Source organism: Otolemur garnettii, unplaced genomic scaffold, assembly GCF_000181295.1.
Source record: "Otolemur garnettii isolate 467f Iridium unplaced genomic scaffold, OtoGar3 scaffold00001, whole genome shotgun sequence".
NCBI classification, from domain to species: Eukaryota; Metazoa; Chordata; class Mammalia; order Primates; family Galagidae; genus Otolemur; species Otolemur garnettii.
The window spans coordinates 6,821,746-6,840,275 of record NW_003852396.1 but is presented as its reverse complement, the minus strand read 5'-3'; the positions used below and the strand labels follow the sequence as shown (position 1 = coordinate 6,840,275).

Below are 18,530 nucleotides of genomic sequence, written 5' to 3'. Positions count from 1 at the left end.
TTCCACTCGAAGAAAACCTATTGGAGAATTTTGAGTAGGAGAATAGCATGATATAATTCAACCTTTAAAAATGATCCTATGCTGCGGGGAAACTAGACGATAGGGGATAAAACCAGAAACAACAAAGACAGAAGATTATCATTGTAGGCTAGGTGAGAGGTGACAAAGACTTGGACTAGGATGATAGCAATGGAGGTGGAAAGAAGTGCTTGAAATTTGAACTTTGAGCCAATTAGATGAGTTGATGGATGGCTGTAAGTGAGGGGGAAAAAAGTCAAATGTGACTCTCAGGTTTGGAGCTAGCACAACTAGATAAAGAGTATTGCCATGTACTGATATGGGGAGGTATAGATAGGGGTAGAAAAAAAGAAAAAGAATTAGGTTTCAAACACGTTCAATGTGAGATGACTGTTAGACATCCAACTTCTTTAATACAGTCTCATAAATTGTTAATGATGTTTTCTTTAAAAAGGAAATTATGGTAACAAGCATGTTCATATAACTTTTTCATTTAAATATTATGTTAAAAAACTTTAGACAAATAAAACAGATTATGTGAGCAAAGAATCCATGAGTTGGGTAGTACTCAGAATCAGAAGAGGTTCAGAGAGCTCTGCCCAACAGTGGGAACAGCAAGCTTTTATAGGAACAACACAGAAGCAAAGTAGGGATCCCTTCTTGGCCTTTTGGCTAAGATCAAGTGCAGAAGCTAAGTAACAGAATCATCTAATTGGCTATAGCTAGGGCATTTGCCTTATTTGGGCATGGTCTGATCTGTTGGCTGCCTGTGATTGGCTGAAACCTTGCTATTTGTTACAAAAAATACTCTCTAAAGCAGGTTTCAGTTTGCTAGAGGGAAACTCAAACTATGGAGATATCCTTAGACAATGGCTTCTTGTTTATTTAATTCAACATAATCTTATAAATCATATGACATCCTATGATGGGCAACTTTTTGTGCTATTACTTTTATGTTGGCTGAGGCTATTTTTTCCCATCTCCTGCCAAAGTATTTCTTGCTCAAATAAGAATTTCCTGAATTTGTCTCTGGGCAAGCTGAGAACAAAGAATTTTAACATCTGGTTGGCTTAAATTTGCTAAAGTTCTGCCATCTTCACATCAGTTTCATAAGACTTTAAGTAGAAATTTAAGATTAAGGATGTATACTCATCTACTCCTAATATAAATTATAAAGGTCATGAGTATTGTCATCAATGTTAGAACTGCATATAGAACAAGTGAAATATTAATAATAATAATAATGACATTTGAATGCCTGTTGTTTGTTAGATCATTTAAATCCATAAAACAGTTTTCATTCTACAAAGGAGGTAATTGAGCTAGAGCAATATCAGGTAACTTTGCTCAAGTTTCCAGAGTAAGGGAGTGGTGAAATCAATCTTCAAACCAGGTGGTCTGGTCTCAGAGCCAACACTCCCAACCACCTCGCTGCTTCCCTGGAGGAACTCTGACAAGTTGTTTCAGTAAATAAAAGATAAGAGTGTTTGGGTTTAAATCGTAGCTGGTGAAGAAGTAAAGTTAGAGGACAGGCAATTAGTTTAGGATACTCTTCATTAGGTAAATAGTTGAGTGCTTACTGTGTTTCAGTTATTCTGCTAGTGTCATAAAAACTATGCATGGTCCTGGCCTCACAGTTCTCAGGCTAGGAAAGGAGATGGGGAAAATAATACATTGAACTGAGTTAAAAAGAGCAAGGAAAGTTTTGCTTTGCCTCTTAATTTCCAGATAATAAAGGTTAGGCATGTTTATAGAATGAAGGGGAAGAGCTAAGGGAAAATCTGAAGACTCATCATAGACATTACTCTATCAACCTTCAGACAGTGGTCATTTTCAGTAACATCATTTCTCTTATGTTCAGCATTTGTGCGGTTTTAACAATTTAACTGTAAAACATACAAGTTAATTAGAATCCTCAAGATTTGGCATCTTGAAAGCATACTTTAAGTCTGAATTACTTGCTCTGAATGTCTACATTGATCAAATATTCAATCAGCCTGTTATAGAAATAGTTTCAATGTAATAGTCTTCTCACTCCACGAATTATTTCTATTTCCTTACTATTTTTGTGTAAACCATTTCATAATTACTGAGATATTGCTTATCAAAGATATTTTTCCAATGGGAAAAATCTGACTCACAAAAGTTAGATGAATTTATGAATTCATACTTTATCTATAGCTATTCTTTATTTCATTTATTTTCTATTTATCTATCCAATCTATATTGCAAAAGCTCAGATTTATAATGCAGGCATGAAGTGATTAAAAAGGACTATGTGATTTAAAAAGACAGGATCTCTGCAGTCTACCTTGTTTTTCATAAGAAGGGTGTTGTTTCGAATGAGGGCATGGAAACTAGTAAGTATTGGCTTCTGTTTTTATTGTATGCCTTCCAGAAGTTTTTAACTGAAGGTTCAATGCACGGTAGTTCTTTCCACAGAGAGCTGACTGATATTTGAAGAAGTGTTTTCATTTATCCAAGAAAAGTATGATGTCTCTATCGAAAGCCTTATTCTTGTTATTAAATGTATATATTTTTATTTGTGGAGAAGCTGTACAAGGTAACTGTGTACCTCGTTCTACGGTAAGAATTTTAACAATATTATTTTAGCTTGGAAAGCATGATTAGCTTTTGGGAATATATTAGAGGTTTGAAAAGATTAATTATCCTACCAAATAAAACTTAGGGATCAATTAAAATGTTTATTTAGAAATATTGAGACATTGCTTAAATGTTACTATTTTTAAACTGAAGAAACTATCAACTAAGGACTGACTCTTATGAAACATTTTTAAAGAAATTTCAGGCCCAGGTTAAAAACTAGAGTGCTATTTTTAATTAACTTTGATAATGGAATACCTGATTGGGTTGTAAAAAAAAATCACTTAGCTATTCTCTAAACTTTCAGATTTCGAAGGTAGTCCTGTGAGCGGTTACCTAGGAAATTAAACAATTTATCCATCTCATTTTATTTATTCAATAGGTTTGAGCTAACCAGTTATTTATTATTTTTCTAATTGTTAACCTCATATGTTCTGAAATTTAATCTTTTTCCTACAGTCTTCTTATCTATAATGTATTAGGTCATACAACGTATTTCATCTATTTTATTCTTATTTCTATTTTTTAATGTGAAGGCTTCTCCAGTAGCTAACATTGTAGAAGATGTATCTAATGCAAAAGATGAAAGTAAAAGTAATGACACGGCTTCTAAGGAAGACTGTGAAATGTCCTGTGATGTTCAAACTAAAATTACACGAGAAGAAAAACAATTCATGTGTAGTAAGTATTAAAAATAACAAAAATTATAAAGGGATACGATTTATTACTACTAGGGTAGAGACAGAAAAAATATACCTCGCCTTTTGTCTGGGTTGTTTTACAGACACCCCGATCGTCCTAGGTCAGCGGTTTTATGTGTTTGGCATATAATAGGTATTTAGTTAATATTTGACAGATGACGGGGCTTCTTCCACATAGCCCTGCGACCTCGGCTGACCACGGAGGGAAGGGCCCACCAGAGGGCGCTGTTAGTAGTTATTGCATCAGTTCAGTTAGGGCTATCTTCCTTTTTTTAAAATGATAACTATGTACATTAATGCAATTCTGGGGTACAGTGTGGTGTTTTCATATACAATTTGAAATATTTTCATCAAACTGGTTAACATAGCCTTCATGTCATTTTCTTAGTTATTGTGTTAAGACCTTCATGTTCTACTCTTAGAAAGATTCACTTGTACCCTTGTAAGATAAACCACAGAGGTGATCCCTCCAATCACTCTCCCTCCACCCATTCCCTCTCCCCTCTCCCTCCTTCTCCCCGTATTCTTAGGCTGTTATTAGGTTATAGATTATTTTCTTACTTTCATTTGACCAGTAGGAAATTTTGCCTTAGTTTTTTTGAGGGGAGGGGAGTCTAAAAACTAATATATTATATTGAATATGACAATAACTATTTCAATAAGTATAAAACAAATTAAGCTGATTTATATAGCTAAGCATAATAAATAAAAAGTTTTCATTTCAATTGAAAAGACCCATACTTGTGGTAATTTTCATGCCTATTACAGTATGGGGAGGACAGGTGAAGATGGTGCATCAGGAAGGGTGGAGTTGATGATACGTTCCAGGTCTTACAGGACTGTAACTCCTAGGTCAGCAAGTGTAAGAAGTTCACATTGATGTAATCAATCCTGTTTGTAACACATATGTCTCAGGCTTGTGTCCAAAGTTGTGCAGGATTAAGCTGTTATGACAGATAGCTAAATCCAGGAGAAAGCAAATAGAAAGTGAGAGTCCGTATGTAAAAAAGAGAGAGGAAGCCGAGTGAGGTAGGATTAAAAATATCAAGAATTACTGATGCAAGTCTACTGCCGGGGGAAATAAAATATTTTTTTAAAGAACGATGTATGCAGTACTGTGTGGGTCCTTTCGTTACAGAGGACAGCATAAAATAAAATTTGCATAGGGTGTCAGACAATCGGTAGCCAATGTTTATTTCCTGATTTTGGTGGTCGTGTTGTTGAGAATGTCCTTGGTTTAAGAAATACACACCGAAATAGTAAGGATGATGGGACATTATAGAAACATGGTCTCAAACACTTTAGGAAGAAAGTTTCTTTGTACTGTTCCTACAAATTATCTATAAGAAGTATTGTTTTAAAATAAAAACGCTTTTATGAGGAAAATGTATAGTAAAAGTTCAGTCAGAAACTAGCTAACCAAAGCCTTTGACTAAGATTTATTATGCACATATGTATTTATATGTTAGTAATTTAATTATGTAAAAATATGGAATTAATAGACCATATTAAAAGGAAGATTTATTTTTAAAATTAACTTTCCTGGTATGAAACTTTTACCTTTTATTTTCTTATATATTGAGAATTGATGAGTCCTATACCTCTTGCCTCTATAATTCTTACCTTATAAAGTGAGAATCGACACTCAGAATATTGTCTTTTAACTGTAATAGATTATTTGAAGTGAAACACTTGGCCTTGCGAAGTGGCTCACGCCTGTAATCCTAGCATTCTGGGAGGCTGAAACGGGTGAATTGCTTGAGCTCATGAGTTCGAGACCAGCCTGAGCAAAATGAGGCCCTGTCTCTACTAAAATAGAAAAACTGAGGCAAGAGGATCTCTTGAGCCTAAGAGTTGGAGGTTACTATGAGCTATGATGTCACAACAGCTTGAGACTCTGTCTCAAAAATAATAAATAAAAATAAAATGAAGTGAAACAATTTTTTTGTTAATCTTGAGTTAAAATATATAATTCTGAGTATTAAGTTAAACCAAGATATTATTCGCATGTTTATCCACAATCATATGAAACTTATTATTTTTACTGTAATTGTTTTTATAACCATGTAATATTTAGCAGCCACTTTTCATTATGGTTAAGGAAATTTGCAAAATTCTATTGTTTCCTACACACGAAGTACCAAAAAACTACTAAGAAATATGATGGATGAACAACAAACTTCCTTGGATTATTTATCTAATCAGGTATGCATTTTTTACTGTGTTCTCATTGCCTTTGCATGTTGACCTATAGTTAGCTGGAAGTATAACCTTTTTTTGAATGCATTTATGACATCTAGTTAGTGCTATGTTACAGGCACCATAGTAAATCTCAGGCAAAAAAAAACAAACAAAAAAACAGTAAAAACAATGGACCTTCAGTCAAAGGGCATCATACAGTCTAGTGGAGGAGAAAAATGTGTCAGAAAAATGGGGAGGTTGTTAGAAAGACACAGAAGGGAAACCCAGGTACAAGAAACTTCCCAGAGGCCAGCCTATAAGCTGAGCCATGAAAGATGAGCTTTAAAAGTCACAAAGATTGGGTAAAGAGAGGAGGACATTTCATCTGGTGGGAGCTTTTTGGACTTGGTACAAGGGTGGAGTGGCTGGTGAGGTTGAGAGTTTATGAGGAAAAGTAAGGGAAAGAATAGTCAGTCGCTATTCAATCAGGCCACACCACTTCAGCACACTTAGACCTGAAGTGCTTGCCTGAGCGAGGAAATGCCGTGATCTGATTGACAGCTGGTGTAGAAGGTGACTTGAGGAAGAGCCACGGGAGGAGATAAGAAACTATAGCAATGGTCCAGGCAAGCTATGAAGCCCAGGCCTGCAAGAGCTGCAGAAATGGGCAGATAAAATCAATGTTACTGACTTTAATGATTGTTATTCAGCTATGCCTTTACTCTTCATTAAAGCAGTCAAGATTCAATCTGGAAAAATGGGCGTCCTTATGTATTTCAGAGCTGGGTTTTTAAGTGGCTTAGAACAGTTATAGAATTTAGCCGAAGGAGGTTTGCTCAAATATAAATTTACTTAAATGTGCATGTGTGTTTGTGTGTGTTTAGGTGAATGAGCTCATGAATCGAGTTCTGCTTTTGACTTCCGAAGTTTTTAGAAAACAGCTGGATCCCTTTCCCCACAGACCAGTTCAGTCACATGGTGAGAACTTTGGTATTTCAGCCTTTCCATATTACTCTTTTATTGCTTAAATTTTTCCTGGATAGGTTGGTGCATTTGAAAGTTTTGTTTAAAAAACACACTTCATTATTCTCTAAGAGACTGGTGGGCTAATACCTGGCATTACACAAATTATTGTGCTTTTCTAAAATGGGAAACTGTTTTGACCATTCAAAAGCCATAGCTGCATAACGATACCCTGAAATCTGTTGAAAACGGCGTAGTTTCACGGAGCTTTATTCCAGGGTCCTCTTTTATATTTTATTAATAATTCATCTTCAGATCAAGTAAAAGTAAGTTTCGGAGTTCCTCCCACTTATAAAAAATGTTTTTGACATATTTGAAAGGTTTCAAATTGGGACATAAAATTTGAGAAGAAAAATTTAAGACAAAAATGAACTGAAAGCTAGCATTTTTAAGGTACAGTATGTTAGTTCATAGATGCTTGGGCTTCTAAGAAAAATGCCCTATAAATTTTATAAATATGAATTCATACCAAAAGTTGCAAGCAGATAAAACAGATAAAACTGTTGAGGGCTCCTAGATGGTCTTTTGTTTTCCTTAGAAAGGCAAGAAAATGAGCAGCCCCAAGAGTCTTGTATATACCAAGTAGAAAGACAGGCACTTCCAAGTGTTATCTTGTTGTTTTAAAATTATTATTGTATCTCATTAATTCCCCATAACTGCCTCTATATAGGTAGAGTAACTTGGCAGTTAATTAAAAGCATGGACCTAAAAATAACTAAGTAAATAAATAAATAAACAAACAAAAGCACAGACCTGAGGTCGGACACCCTGGCTTCACATCTTTGATCTTCTGCATCCTTGATAGCAGTTTCCTCATCAGTAAACTGAAAGTACCTACCTCATAGAGCTGATGTGAAGATTAAATGGATTAATACTGTGAAAACCTCTTAAAATATTTCCTGTCTCCTAGGGAGAGCAATATGAAAGCATGTTGTGATAATTAATGATCATAAGTAGATGAGGGAGATCCAAGTCAGAACATCAAAATCATCTGTTCACACTTTTCTGGATGGTGACAACAAGGCAGATCTCCAACCCTGATAGGTCCTTCAGTGTGAACTTCTACCATATCTGTAAGCATAAAGTCATTATAAGAATATCTTTTGGGCGGCGCCTGTGGCTCAGTGAGTAGGGTGCCCCAAATACTGGGGGTGGCGGGTTCGAACCCGTCCCTGGACAAACTGCAACAAGAAAATAGCCAGGTGTTCTGCTGGGCGCCTGTCGTGCCAGCTACTTGGGAGGCTGAGGCAAGAGAATCACCTAAGCTCAAGAGCTGTAGGTTGCTGTGAGCTGTGATGCTATAGCACTCTACCAAAGGCGACAAAGTAAGACTGTCTCTAAGAAAAAAAAAATCTTTCAATAGTTCAGAACAGACAAGTCTTTGTCTTCTGAAAATTAAAGAGAAAGTAAATAATTTTTTATAGCCAACTTTTTGTAGGTAATATTTTCTGCATATTTCTGTGTGCTAGTGTTAAAGGCTTTATGTGATAACATATGATGTAAATTGTCTGAATAACATTATGAAGTAGATAGCATTATTAATATTCTGGTACTACCTGAAGAAAATAAGGCTTTGAGGGGTTAAGCAATATAATTAATGATTCTCAGGTAGGTAGAAGTAGAACTAGGACTCCAAGCGAGGCATTTGGATAATTGACACTGTAGTTATACTTATTTTATTACATTTATAAAAGATGCTACAGAGTGGATTATCTTCCAGAAAAAGTAATATCCATATCCTCATATATGTGTTTAGGTCCAGGGGAGAGAAATACTTTGTAGGAGGTGACTGGGTGCTTATCGCTCTATTATAAACAAAGCAGACTCCACCCTCCTGAGCAATTTCTTCTTGGTGAGGAGTATTGTTTTTTTTTTTTTTTAAATTTGTCACCCTCGTAGAGTGCTGTGACGTCACAGCTCACAGCAACCTCCAGCTCTTGAGCTTAGGTGATTCTCTTGCCTCAGCCTCCCGAGTAGCTGGGAGTACAGATGCCTTCCGCAATGCCCAGCTATTTTTTTGTTGCAGTTTGTCCGGGGCTGGTTTTGAACCCACCACCCTCAGTTATATGGGGCTGGTGCCCTGCTCACTGAGCCCCAGGGGCCGCCCAACAATGCTGCTTCTCCCTCCCCCCTTGGCTAGTGGTAACAGTGATCCCCAGCACGTCAGTCTCTGAAGTCTGGGTTAGGGGGTGGCAATAGTAGTTAATCGACTTCTTCCATTCGGTTTTCTCCTCATTCATCCAGCTTTCCTTACACACCGTGCTCTCTGAGATAAACCTACATTCCCTAAAGGCCGTTATTTATTGGGAAAGAGAAAGTGTAATTAGAAAGTGTAATTAGTGTATTACATAAGTGTTAATATGAAATGAAACTTTTACATAGTTTAGAACTCTAATCCCCAGCAGTGATCTACTATTAGTGAGGATTTATTGCAGCATAAATTCTTTAGTCTCTGTTCTTGCTTATATTTTCTTCTGATTTCCAAAATTGTAACCATTTTCATTTCTAATGAGGTCAAATCATTACATTATTAATGAAAATTATGGTGATCATTTCATACAGCACTATCCATTTTCTACATTAAAATGATTAAATCTTAAATGTATCCTAAATAACTAATTTTGCTTTTCCAGGTTTAGATTGCACTGATATTAAAGATACCATTGGCTCTGTCACCAAAACACCAAGTGGTTTATATATAATCCACCCAGAAGGATCTAGTTACCCATTTGAGGTAAAGTTTTCCCTTATTATGTGAAATAAGATACAACATCCAACCCATTTAATCTATATTAACATTTTAATTATTTTAATATTTAAATTCTTCCTAAACAATTTTACATGAATTGGGAAAAGTGCCAGTCTCAAAATTTTCATTTTCTAGAATTCTAATGCCTAAATCATGAACCAGTAAAAGAATGGTAGTTCTATATTTATTTCTATACTGTTTTCCATAGAGGTTGTGCTATTCTGGTGATAGACTCACCAAAAGCTGTGACTTAAGCATTATACTAGGTCTCCATGTATTAAAAACATTGGTATTCCCGGGTGGTGTCTGTGGCTCAAAGGAGTAGGACGCCGGTCCCATATACTGGAGGTGCCGAGTTCAAACCTGGCCCTGCCTAAAAACTGTAAAAAAAAAAAAAGAAATTGGTACTTCCATAATATTTTTAAATAAAGAAAAAAATTAGTAAAACACATATACAATAGTTAAGAAATAAAGATGAGATAAAAACTATAGTCTGTCATTCACTTTCCTATTTGAATTTTTATGGTTATGGCCTTCAAAGTAAATCATTTATAGAATGTTAGAATAGATTTATATAAAAAAAATAGAAAGTAAGTCATTTGGTGCAAGATCTTATTCTAATAATAGGTAGAACTACACAGTAGGCAGAACTCTGCAATGTAAATACTTACTTGCTTTAATTAACTCTTGAATATTAGAAAATATTGATGTGCTTTGCCTTGGACTTTACTAAAAATTATTTTGATTTCCTTTCCTATATACAGTTATAATTTCTTTTCTTTTCTTTTTTTTTTTTTTTGGCAGTTTTTGGCCAGGGCTGGGTTTGAACATGCCACCTCTGGCATATGAGGCCAGCACCCTACTCCTTTGAGCCACAGGCACTGCCCATGTTATAATTTCTTTTGATGATAAATTATTTAATATGAGAAATTAGTAATTAAGAAAACCTTTCAGTGGCATGCAGGGCAGATTGGGAAGCTAATCCATTCTTAAATTGAATAAAATAAACTATTCCTATGTCTAACCTTAGTGGTTTTGTCCGAGGATATTCAGTAGAACTTTTTACAAGAGGTTATGCATATTGATGGGATATGTGTATGTATGTAATATATATTTTTCTGAATACTTCTTTGTATTTGTATAATTAGAAAATTATAAGGAAGCTTATGATGGAACATTTTTATACTTTATTTATACTCTTCTTTATAAAACAAAATATATTTTCTAAGTAGGTAGTACCAGTTTTTCTTTTTAGAGTTACTACCATTATTTTTTTTTTATTCTATTGACAAGATGTCAAAAAATTAGAAATTAGGTGGGAAATAATTTTAAATTACCTAAATTATTTCACCTGCAGATTCAAAGCTGGATCTCAACAGATTTGAAAAAGAAAAACTTCCAATTTTGTGAAGAGTGGGATGCATAATTACCTCTTTTGTGGGAAAGTGTTGGTCTCTAACTCCTCCACACTGCCTTTCTTTGTCTCCATGTGGGAAGTATTTGATGGAGAAGAATTGCTCTGATTTCTTTCCTGTATCACTCTCCATCTTCCCTACAGTAGGCTTCGTCCGGGCAATTTATACCTGTGAGCTCCTGCTGAGTAGACATAGATCGTGCCTTTCTGTCTGAAAATGCTAGTCTGAGCACAGCCCTTCCAGGCTGGTGGGAGAAAAGAGCAATCAAAGACAAATTTTTTTTACCACGTATTTAACTGGGTAAAAAAAAATCCAGCATTTTAATTCAAAGAAAAAGTTACTTTGTAAGGAAATATGTTACCCTGCCACATCAGATCATTACTGTTATTAGTAAACTAAAAATTATTCATTGACTTGAGGAATAAGAGGATAACCTGAAAATGCTGCAAATATTTATGTATTTTTAAAAATGATTGACTCAGGGTCTCTAATTAGGCTAATTGCAAGTTTGTTTTATAATAAACAGTATTATTTCTAGAGTATAAAGACATGAATAAATTAATGGCATACAAATGTATCAAAACTCAGTGGAAGTATCTTTTTATAGGCTCAAGAATGAAACATGAGTTTTATTATATCAACTAATAAAAATAATAGTGTATTATCTTTGGTCTTTTCCGAACCTGTTTAGGTAATGTGTGACATGGATTACAGAGGAGGCGGATGGACTGTGATACAGAAAAGGATTGATGGGATAATTAATTTCCAAAGGTTGTGGTGTGATTATCTGGATGGATTTGGCGACCTTTTAGGTCAAATATTATGTATTTCTACTTTAACTTTTTTCTTTTTTTTGGAATTATATTTGTAGATAGTATCATTTTTGGTCTGATCTTTACTAAAAATAGCAAATCTTTGTGAATATCAAATATGACTTAAATTACCCTTTTTTCATATGTCAAATTACTTAAAATAAGTAGGTCTTCAGTTGAAACCTGGAAATCTTTAACTTTAGATATCTGTTGAAATGTGATTTAAGTGAAGACTCTAGCTTGGGTATTTAGTAAGTGTCTGCTGTGCGCGCAGCAGAGTTCTGGCAGGTCCCAACACTGTAGAATGGCAAACTGGATGGCCGTGTTTTCACAGATACTAAAGTTCTTGATATATGTGCTGTGTTTACACAAGCAGATGAAATGTAGAAGTTAGGTACATGTCTGTGCAAATTCAAATTATTTAAGCTGAGCATAATGTTTTATAAAAACATCAGTAAAGATCATTATGCTCACTGGAACTTTACTCGGGAAGTGAGAACAAGGCAACCTAAAAATTTGTGCCCTCATATTAATTTGAAATTAAAAAAAGATCATTATGCTCAAAATTTGAAAATTATAAATCCCAGGTGAATTGCAAAATCTGTATATGTTATTGCCACGTGCAATATCATTTTTGTGAATAAACAGAACACCAATATTTATGTACCCTGCAGAATTTTTACATTATTTGGAATGTCATCAGGTGATTTTGGTAATTGTTATGCTATTTTAACAGTTACTGTTGTTATAATTTAAAATCTTTAACCTACCACAAAAATGTCATCCAGGGATCTGGTAAGTGGCAATATTAGTTGTGGTGGTAAAAATGCCGTCACATGTCAATGATTTCAGAGGGCATTTGGCTAATTGCTAGATAACTGCCATGTGGTGGAGTGTGGTTCATATACTTACGTTTTCTCAATTTTACCTTTAATTTTCCATTGCGTACTTCCTCCTGAATTAAGTAGTCATTGGTCAACATACAGGCTTTGAACTGTCATTTATTTGATGCTTATTTCTAATAAAGGGGAACTAATGTGGGTTTTGACTAATGAGGTCTTCAGGCAGGGATCCTTTATGCAAACTGAGGGTGATTCATACCAGTGTGTTTAACAAACATAGATCTGGGAGTAAGGAACATATGTTAAGTTAAATTTGAGGTTGGGGTAGAGGAGAGAGATGGCAGGGACACTTAAATTGAAGTGTCATAGTCTGGCAGACCCCGAGGGACCCATCTCATGTGCCCACTTTCCTCTTGTGCTTCTTCAGGATATTTTCCATTCTAAGTGGGTGTGTAAGTAAAAGGCCCCTGTGAGCCCTGGGGAAGGACTTAATGTTATAGCTATAGTTTAAGAGTTTGAATGCTGTCACATTAGCCCCCAATTTTTTTTTTTTAGTTTTGGCCGGAGCTGGGTTTGAACCCACCACCTCCGGCATATGGGGCTGGCGCCCTATTCCTTTGAGCTACAGGCATCTCCCTATCCCTCCAATTCTTTGAAATTTGTTTTGACTAGACCCTAAATTCCTTCCATAATTCTGTAATTCGTGTAGAGGGGTATATCGCAGAGCAGATATTCATTCAGGCTATGCCACAGTGGGTAGAAAGCCATTGGCTAGAGTGTGCATGCAGAGACTATGTTGTCTGAGTTAGGGAGGTTTATGGTTAATCCTGGATCTATAACCATTGGAAATGTTGACCCTAACCTGTGGACACTCCAGTGCTGCTACATTATGTTTCCAGACTTAGGTATTTGACAAGCTGCATTATAACAAAGAAGTATTTGTTCAGAAAGTGTTCTCCAAGACAGAAAAAAAATATTTTACCCAAGCATTTTCAGAAAATGTTTTCTTAGGAGCTGTTGATTTGGGGGTTAAATGTCCTGAATTTTTGATACATAACATTTTGTTACCTACCATAATATTTCAACTGAATTTATGTTGATAAGCCTTAAGGTAAAACTTGACTTTTAGTCTTTAAATGAACTTGTGAATTTAGTTTGGGGAGATAAAAACGTAACAGAGTCTAATTTTTTCTAGTCTAGTGAAGTAGAAATAGGAAGGATTTGGGGGGGGATGGGGGGACATTTGTTGTTGTTTTTTTTTTTTTTTGGTATATTAGGTAAACCTATAATATCTTTTAAAACTGATAATTTGAGCTAGGCCAATCAGTCTCTCTCATTATTTATGGAAGCCATCTCAGAGTTACTGAAACATTAATAAGACCAAATGTTCAACAATAAAGGGTTCTCATTTATATTAAAGTATATTAAAGTCAAACATTTCCTTTTACAGGAGAATTTTGGCTAGGACTAAAAAAGATTTTCTACATTGTAAATCAGAAAAATACCAGTTTTATGCTGTATGTGGTTTTGAAATCTGAAGATGACACATTTGCTTATGCATCATATGACAATTTTTGGCTAGAGGATGAAACAAGATTTTTTAAAATGCACTTAGGACGGTATTCAGGAAATGCTGGTAAGTTTTTTATTCCTCAAATTATCCAGAAGATTGAAATACAACCGACTCAATATTACATGAAGATCAAAGTAATGCGTTTCTCTTGACGTATGAAGCATAACTGATAACAGACTAGATTAGGAATGAGAAAACTGGCTAGATCTTGAGCTGTGAATCTTTGTTATGATTGTTGTGTTACCTCATGATTTTGAAATGCTTTACAGTCTCTAAAACAATTTGACATAGGTAATCTTAGTTGATTTTTTGGATAGAGAGCCTGTGGCCTAGGCTTGCTTGGAAGGTATTAGTCCCCTTTTCATGTTCAGAGAAGCTGGCGTTTAGAGTCCTGGAATGGTAGAGATGATCTGTATTCTTTACAGGTGAAAAAACCTGAAAGATTAAGTGACTTCCCCAAGATTCCCAAAGTATCACACTTGAGCCAGGGCAAGAATCCAGGTTGACAGAACGGCTAGTTTAGTATTCTCCTCACTATACTTCAATGCATCTACTCATTTATAAATAAATTTGATTTGTTAGAAATTCAAAATATTTGGAAGGCACCTGTGACTCAGTGAGTAGGGCGCTGGCCCTATATACCCAGGGTGGTGGGTTCAAACCCTGTGCCGATCAAACTGCAACAAAAAAATAGCGGGGTGTTGTTGTGGGAGCCTATAGTCCCAGCTACTTGGGAGGCTGAGGCAAGAGAATCACCTAAGCCCAGGAGTTGGAGGTTGCTGTGAGCTGTGATGCTACAGTACTCTACTGAGGGCAACAGAGGGAGACTCTGTCTCATTAAAAAAAAAAAAAGAAAGAAAAAAATTCAAAATACTTGACAGTTAAATTTATATTTTAAAACTAGTCATTTGAGTTAAGAAATACTAAATTCAACTGCTCTGTCGTTGCTGTTCATGATACTTGTTCAGGATGACATTTCGTGCTAGAAATCCCAAAATAATGATATATGTTCCCAGCTTTTAAACTGATCATAAAATAGAGAACAGCATAGCTGACATTGAAAATGCAGAATGCTGATAGAGCTTTGGCAGTCAAAGAGAGGGTGAGAATGATTCCAATTACCTGCATCCAGAAAAATCTTCATGCAAGGGGGATTTTCAACAAGGGAATAATGTTGGATTCGACCTGGGAAGCTTTTTGAAAGGACCTACTCTGGCAGACTCTGATTCTGTAAGTGTGAGCCAGGTGGATATGCCGGCATGCTCGCTGCTGAGAACCACTCGTCTGGTCAGTCTTGGAGGAATGGAGAGGCATTTGGCAAGTGAATGCTGGCAAACAGAGCAGCCTGAGTCCAGGCATAGAGAGAGGAAAATTATAGGGTCCAGAGAGTTAGTTGTCTGGTATGGTTGGAATCTATGACAGCTGAAGAGTTGAGACTCAGGATGTTAGATGAAAGTATGAAATTCACAGCGTCTTAATCTGTATATAAGAAAAATGTAAAGAGTTACAATATACAACTTGAATGTTCCATCTCTAAAAGTGGAAAGAAATATCCAAACGTAGAACATATTATTTCAGGAAAAGTTTATGTAGAGGTTCTCAAAAATATGACTACCATCTAGCTAGAAGATAAAATTTATCACGGCAAGCGTTTTTTCATTACAGAACTCTCATATTTTGCCATGCTGTCCTCATTTTCCCAACAAGGCCATGCAGTAACTTTTAACTGTTAATCACAAAATATAATCAAAATAATAAAAATGTGTCAGCAGAATACAAGGATAGAAACATAAATAAAGCCAGAGGATTAGTATAGTCAGGTATGTGGTGGAGGGGGGCCACAAATTTTGCTTTGAGCTCAGAGAAAAAAATAGAAATAGAAATTTGAGCAACACAGTTATTTCATGAGGAGCACAAATATTCCTGATTATAGAACTTGAGAAAAATTTCTCTGGATTCTCAGAGAAAATAAAGGGTCCCATTCTTCAACTATACTCTCACAGAGAACATGATGGGTGAGTTTTGATGCATTTTGCTTTTTTAGAAAATAGCTTTATGCATATATATTTTAATATGAATTGTTAAATATAATTCATTGAGTGGTCCACAGGATACATGATCCTGTGATGTTAGAGACTGATCATACAGTTTTGGCACACACACAGTTTAGACTTTGTCTGTCTTCTGTCAACTTTTGAATGGCATCACATTGTGTGGGTGTTGAAAATTCTATACGCTCTGCAAATGCCTGCAACGTGTGATTTTGTTTCCCAGGAAGTACAGAGTCAGGAGACTTTAACAGTAGCAGAGCTGGGGTGTCAGATAGGCCACCGCTGCTAATGATGTTCTTCAGGCTCCTTAAAAGATTTATCCCAGGATATGCCAAACGTTCAGAAGCATAAAGACACAAACAGAGCCTGGGTTTCTCTGCAGATTTTATGCAGCTTCTCTTTTAGTTAACGTTTCAAACACAGTAGCCTAAGTTTACATATAGGTGAAATGCAGGTATTAGGAGTTTACTTAGACACTTTTAATTTTATGGAGCTTTGTAAAACAAAACATGCCTCCTGCTCCTGCCACTTAGGTAACTGGGTTGTCTTGGCAAAGATACGTTATCTTTGCAGGGATATTTTCAATATCAGGGATACCACACACACACACACAATATATATAAAATGTCCAATGTAAGTCATTTAAAAATAGTATTACTTAAACTTTTTCCAGTTGGTCCATATATCATGCAAAGAGCTATGGTACACTTCAGAGCTAAATTTTTCTTGAGGGCACTGAATATTCTATCTACACTTCATGGACCCTAAAAAATTCCTAATAACTTTTGTAACTACAAATCTGAGTGGCTTAAGGTATAAGTTTTACTTTCATTCGTACTTCTCCATAGTGACGTAAATGTAGGGGCATGAAACCCTACCCTGCGTAAATTATTTTCTTTTCCTAAATCATCAATTACCATATTGGTCTCTTCAAAATGTGACAGGCCCTTACACCATAATTTTTGGCCTCAATTATCTGATTTTGTCCATGCAGTCAACCTTCCATTTTGGATTGTGACTTTTATATCCAATATCCACTTAAAGATGCCTGTTATGTTGAAGAATCTATCACCAGATTTTGGCATCTTGAAATCCAGAAGAGAGAGATTTTTAACATGATGAACAGTACAAAAATAATGTAAACTTTAATTCTAGGTGCAATGCTTTTGCCTAATATGCTGGTAATGGTTGATTAAAATAACAGAAATTGTCTTTAAATTCAGCCATTTAAAAAATCTGTTTTACCCAGGTGATGCATTCCGGGGCCTCAGAAAAGAAGATAATCAAAATGCAATGCCTTTCAGCACATCAGATGTTGACAATGATGGGTGTCACCCTGCATGCCTGGTCAGGGGTCGCTCTGTGAAGAGCTGCAGTCACCTCAGTAACAACACTGGCTGGTGGTTCAACCAGTGTGGTCTAGCCAATCTAAATGGCATTCATCACATCCCTGGAAAATTGTTTGCAACTGGAATTCAGTGGGGCACATGGACCAAAAACAACTCACCGGTCAAGATTAAATCTGTTTCAATGAAAATTAGAAGAATTTATAACCCATATTTTAAATAATCTCATTTTAAATTATAATGCAAGCTCCACAATTATTTTTGATAATATATTGAATATTTTATGTAGTTTCTCTTTCTACTTAGTATTTCAAACATATAACTATAGACGGCATTTAGATGTTCCAGGTTTAATTAGAAAACTTCAATTTTGTACCATTTTTATTATAAATTAATTTTGTTAACTATATATAATAAAATTTATCTTAAGTGAATTACAATTTATGTTCCTGAAATCTATAGTGTTTTTCAGGATTTTACCTTTACTTTGAAGCATATAAACCGTGGTAAGTTGTCAGAAAAATTGAGCAAAGTCTTTTACTTATTTTTACATTCATTGGATATGATTGACTATATAATCTACAGATAATTTCTATTGAAGGCAATTAAAAGAAATAACTGGTTTGGCACCTGTAGCTCAGGGGCTAGAGCGCTGGCCACATACACCGGGCCTGGTGGATTCGAACCTGGCCCAGGCCTGCTAAACACCAATGACAACTACAATAAAAAATAGCTGGGCATTGTGGCAGGTGCCTGTAGTCCCAACTACTTGGGAGGCTGAGGCAAGAGAATTGCTAAGCCCAAGAGTTGGAGGTTGCTGTGAGCTGTGATGCCACAACACTCTACTGAGGGAGACATAGTGAGACTCTGTCTCAAAAAAAAAAATAGTAAAATAAAAAAAGAAATAACTTTTATGCAGATTAATATATAAACTACACATGGTACTAAAAATTCACTTTTTCTAGGTCATCACCTAGAAAGTTTAGAAGCGTTGTCTTCCCAAATAAAGTTCTTCCTGTTTTCATATTTAATCATGGTTAATAGTTTTGTTCTCATTCATAACATTTTGCTGTACATTTATATCCCGATCAGTTGCATTCCAAAACTCATCTGTATCTGGACTCTTTTTAAGTGAATAGGAATGGTGTGCACTTCGTGTGAAGGCTGGGGAGAAGGAGTGAAGAATCAGTGGTCCAGATGTGCTCTGGGAACAAC

General features: G+C 35.6%; 1 protein-coding gene across 1 annotated transcript; it reads left to right on the top strand.

The window, feature by feature from the left end:
* The first annotated feature begins 2,450 nt into the window (after positions 1-2,450).
* On the top strand, positions 2,451-17,935 carry ANGPTL5 (angiopoietin like 5). The gene is made up of 8 exons (XM_003780789.2): positions 2,451-2,604; positions 3,159-3,303; positions 5,425-5,528; positions 6,389-6,482; positions 9,161-9,261; positions 11,383-11,503; positions 13,796-13,981; positions 17,219-17,935. The coding sequence occupies exons 1-8, from the start codon at positions 2,509-2,511 to the stop codon at positions 17,536-17,538; spliced, it is 1,167 nt and encodes a 388-aa protein (XP_003780837.1). The 5' UTR covers positions 2,451-2,508; the 3' UTR covers positions 17,539-17,935.
* Positions 17,936-18,530: the final 595 nt, after the last annotated feature.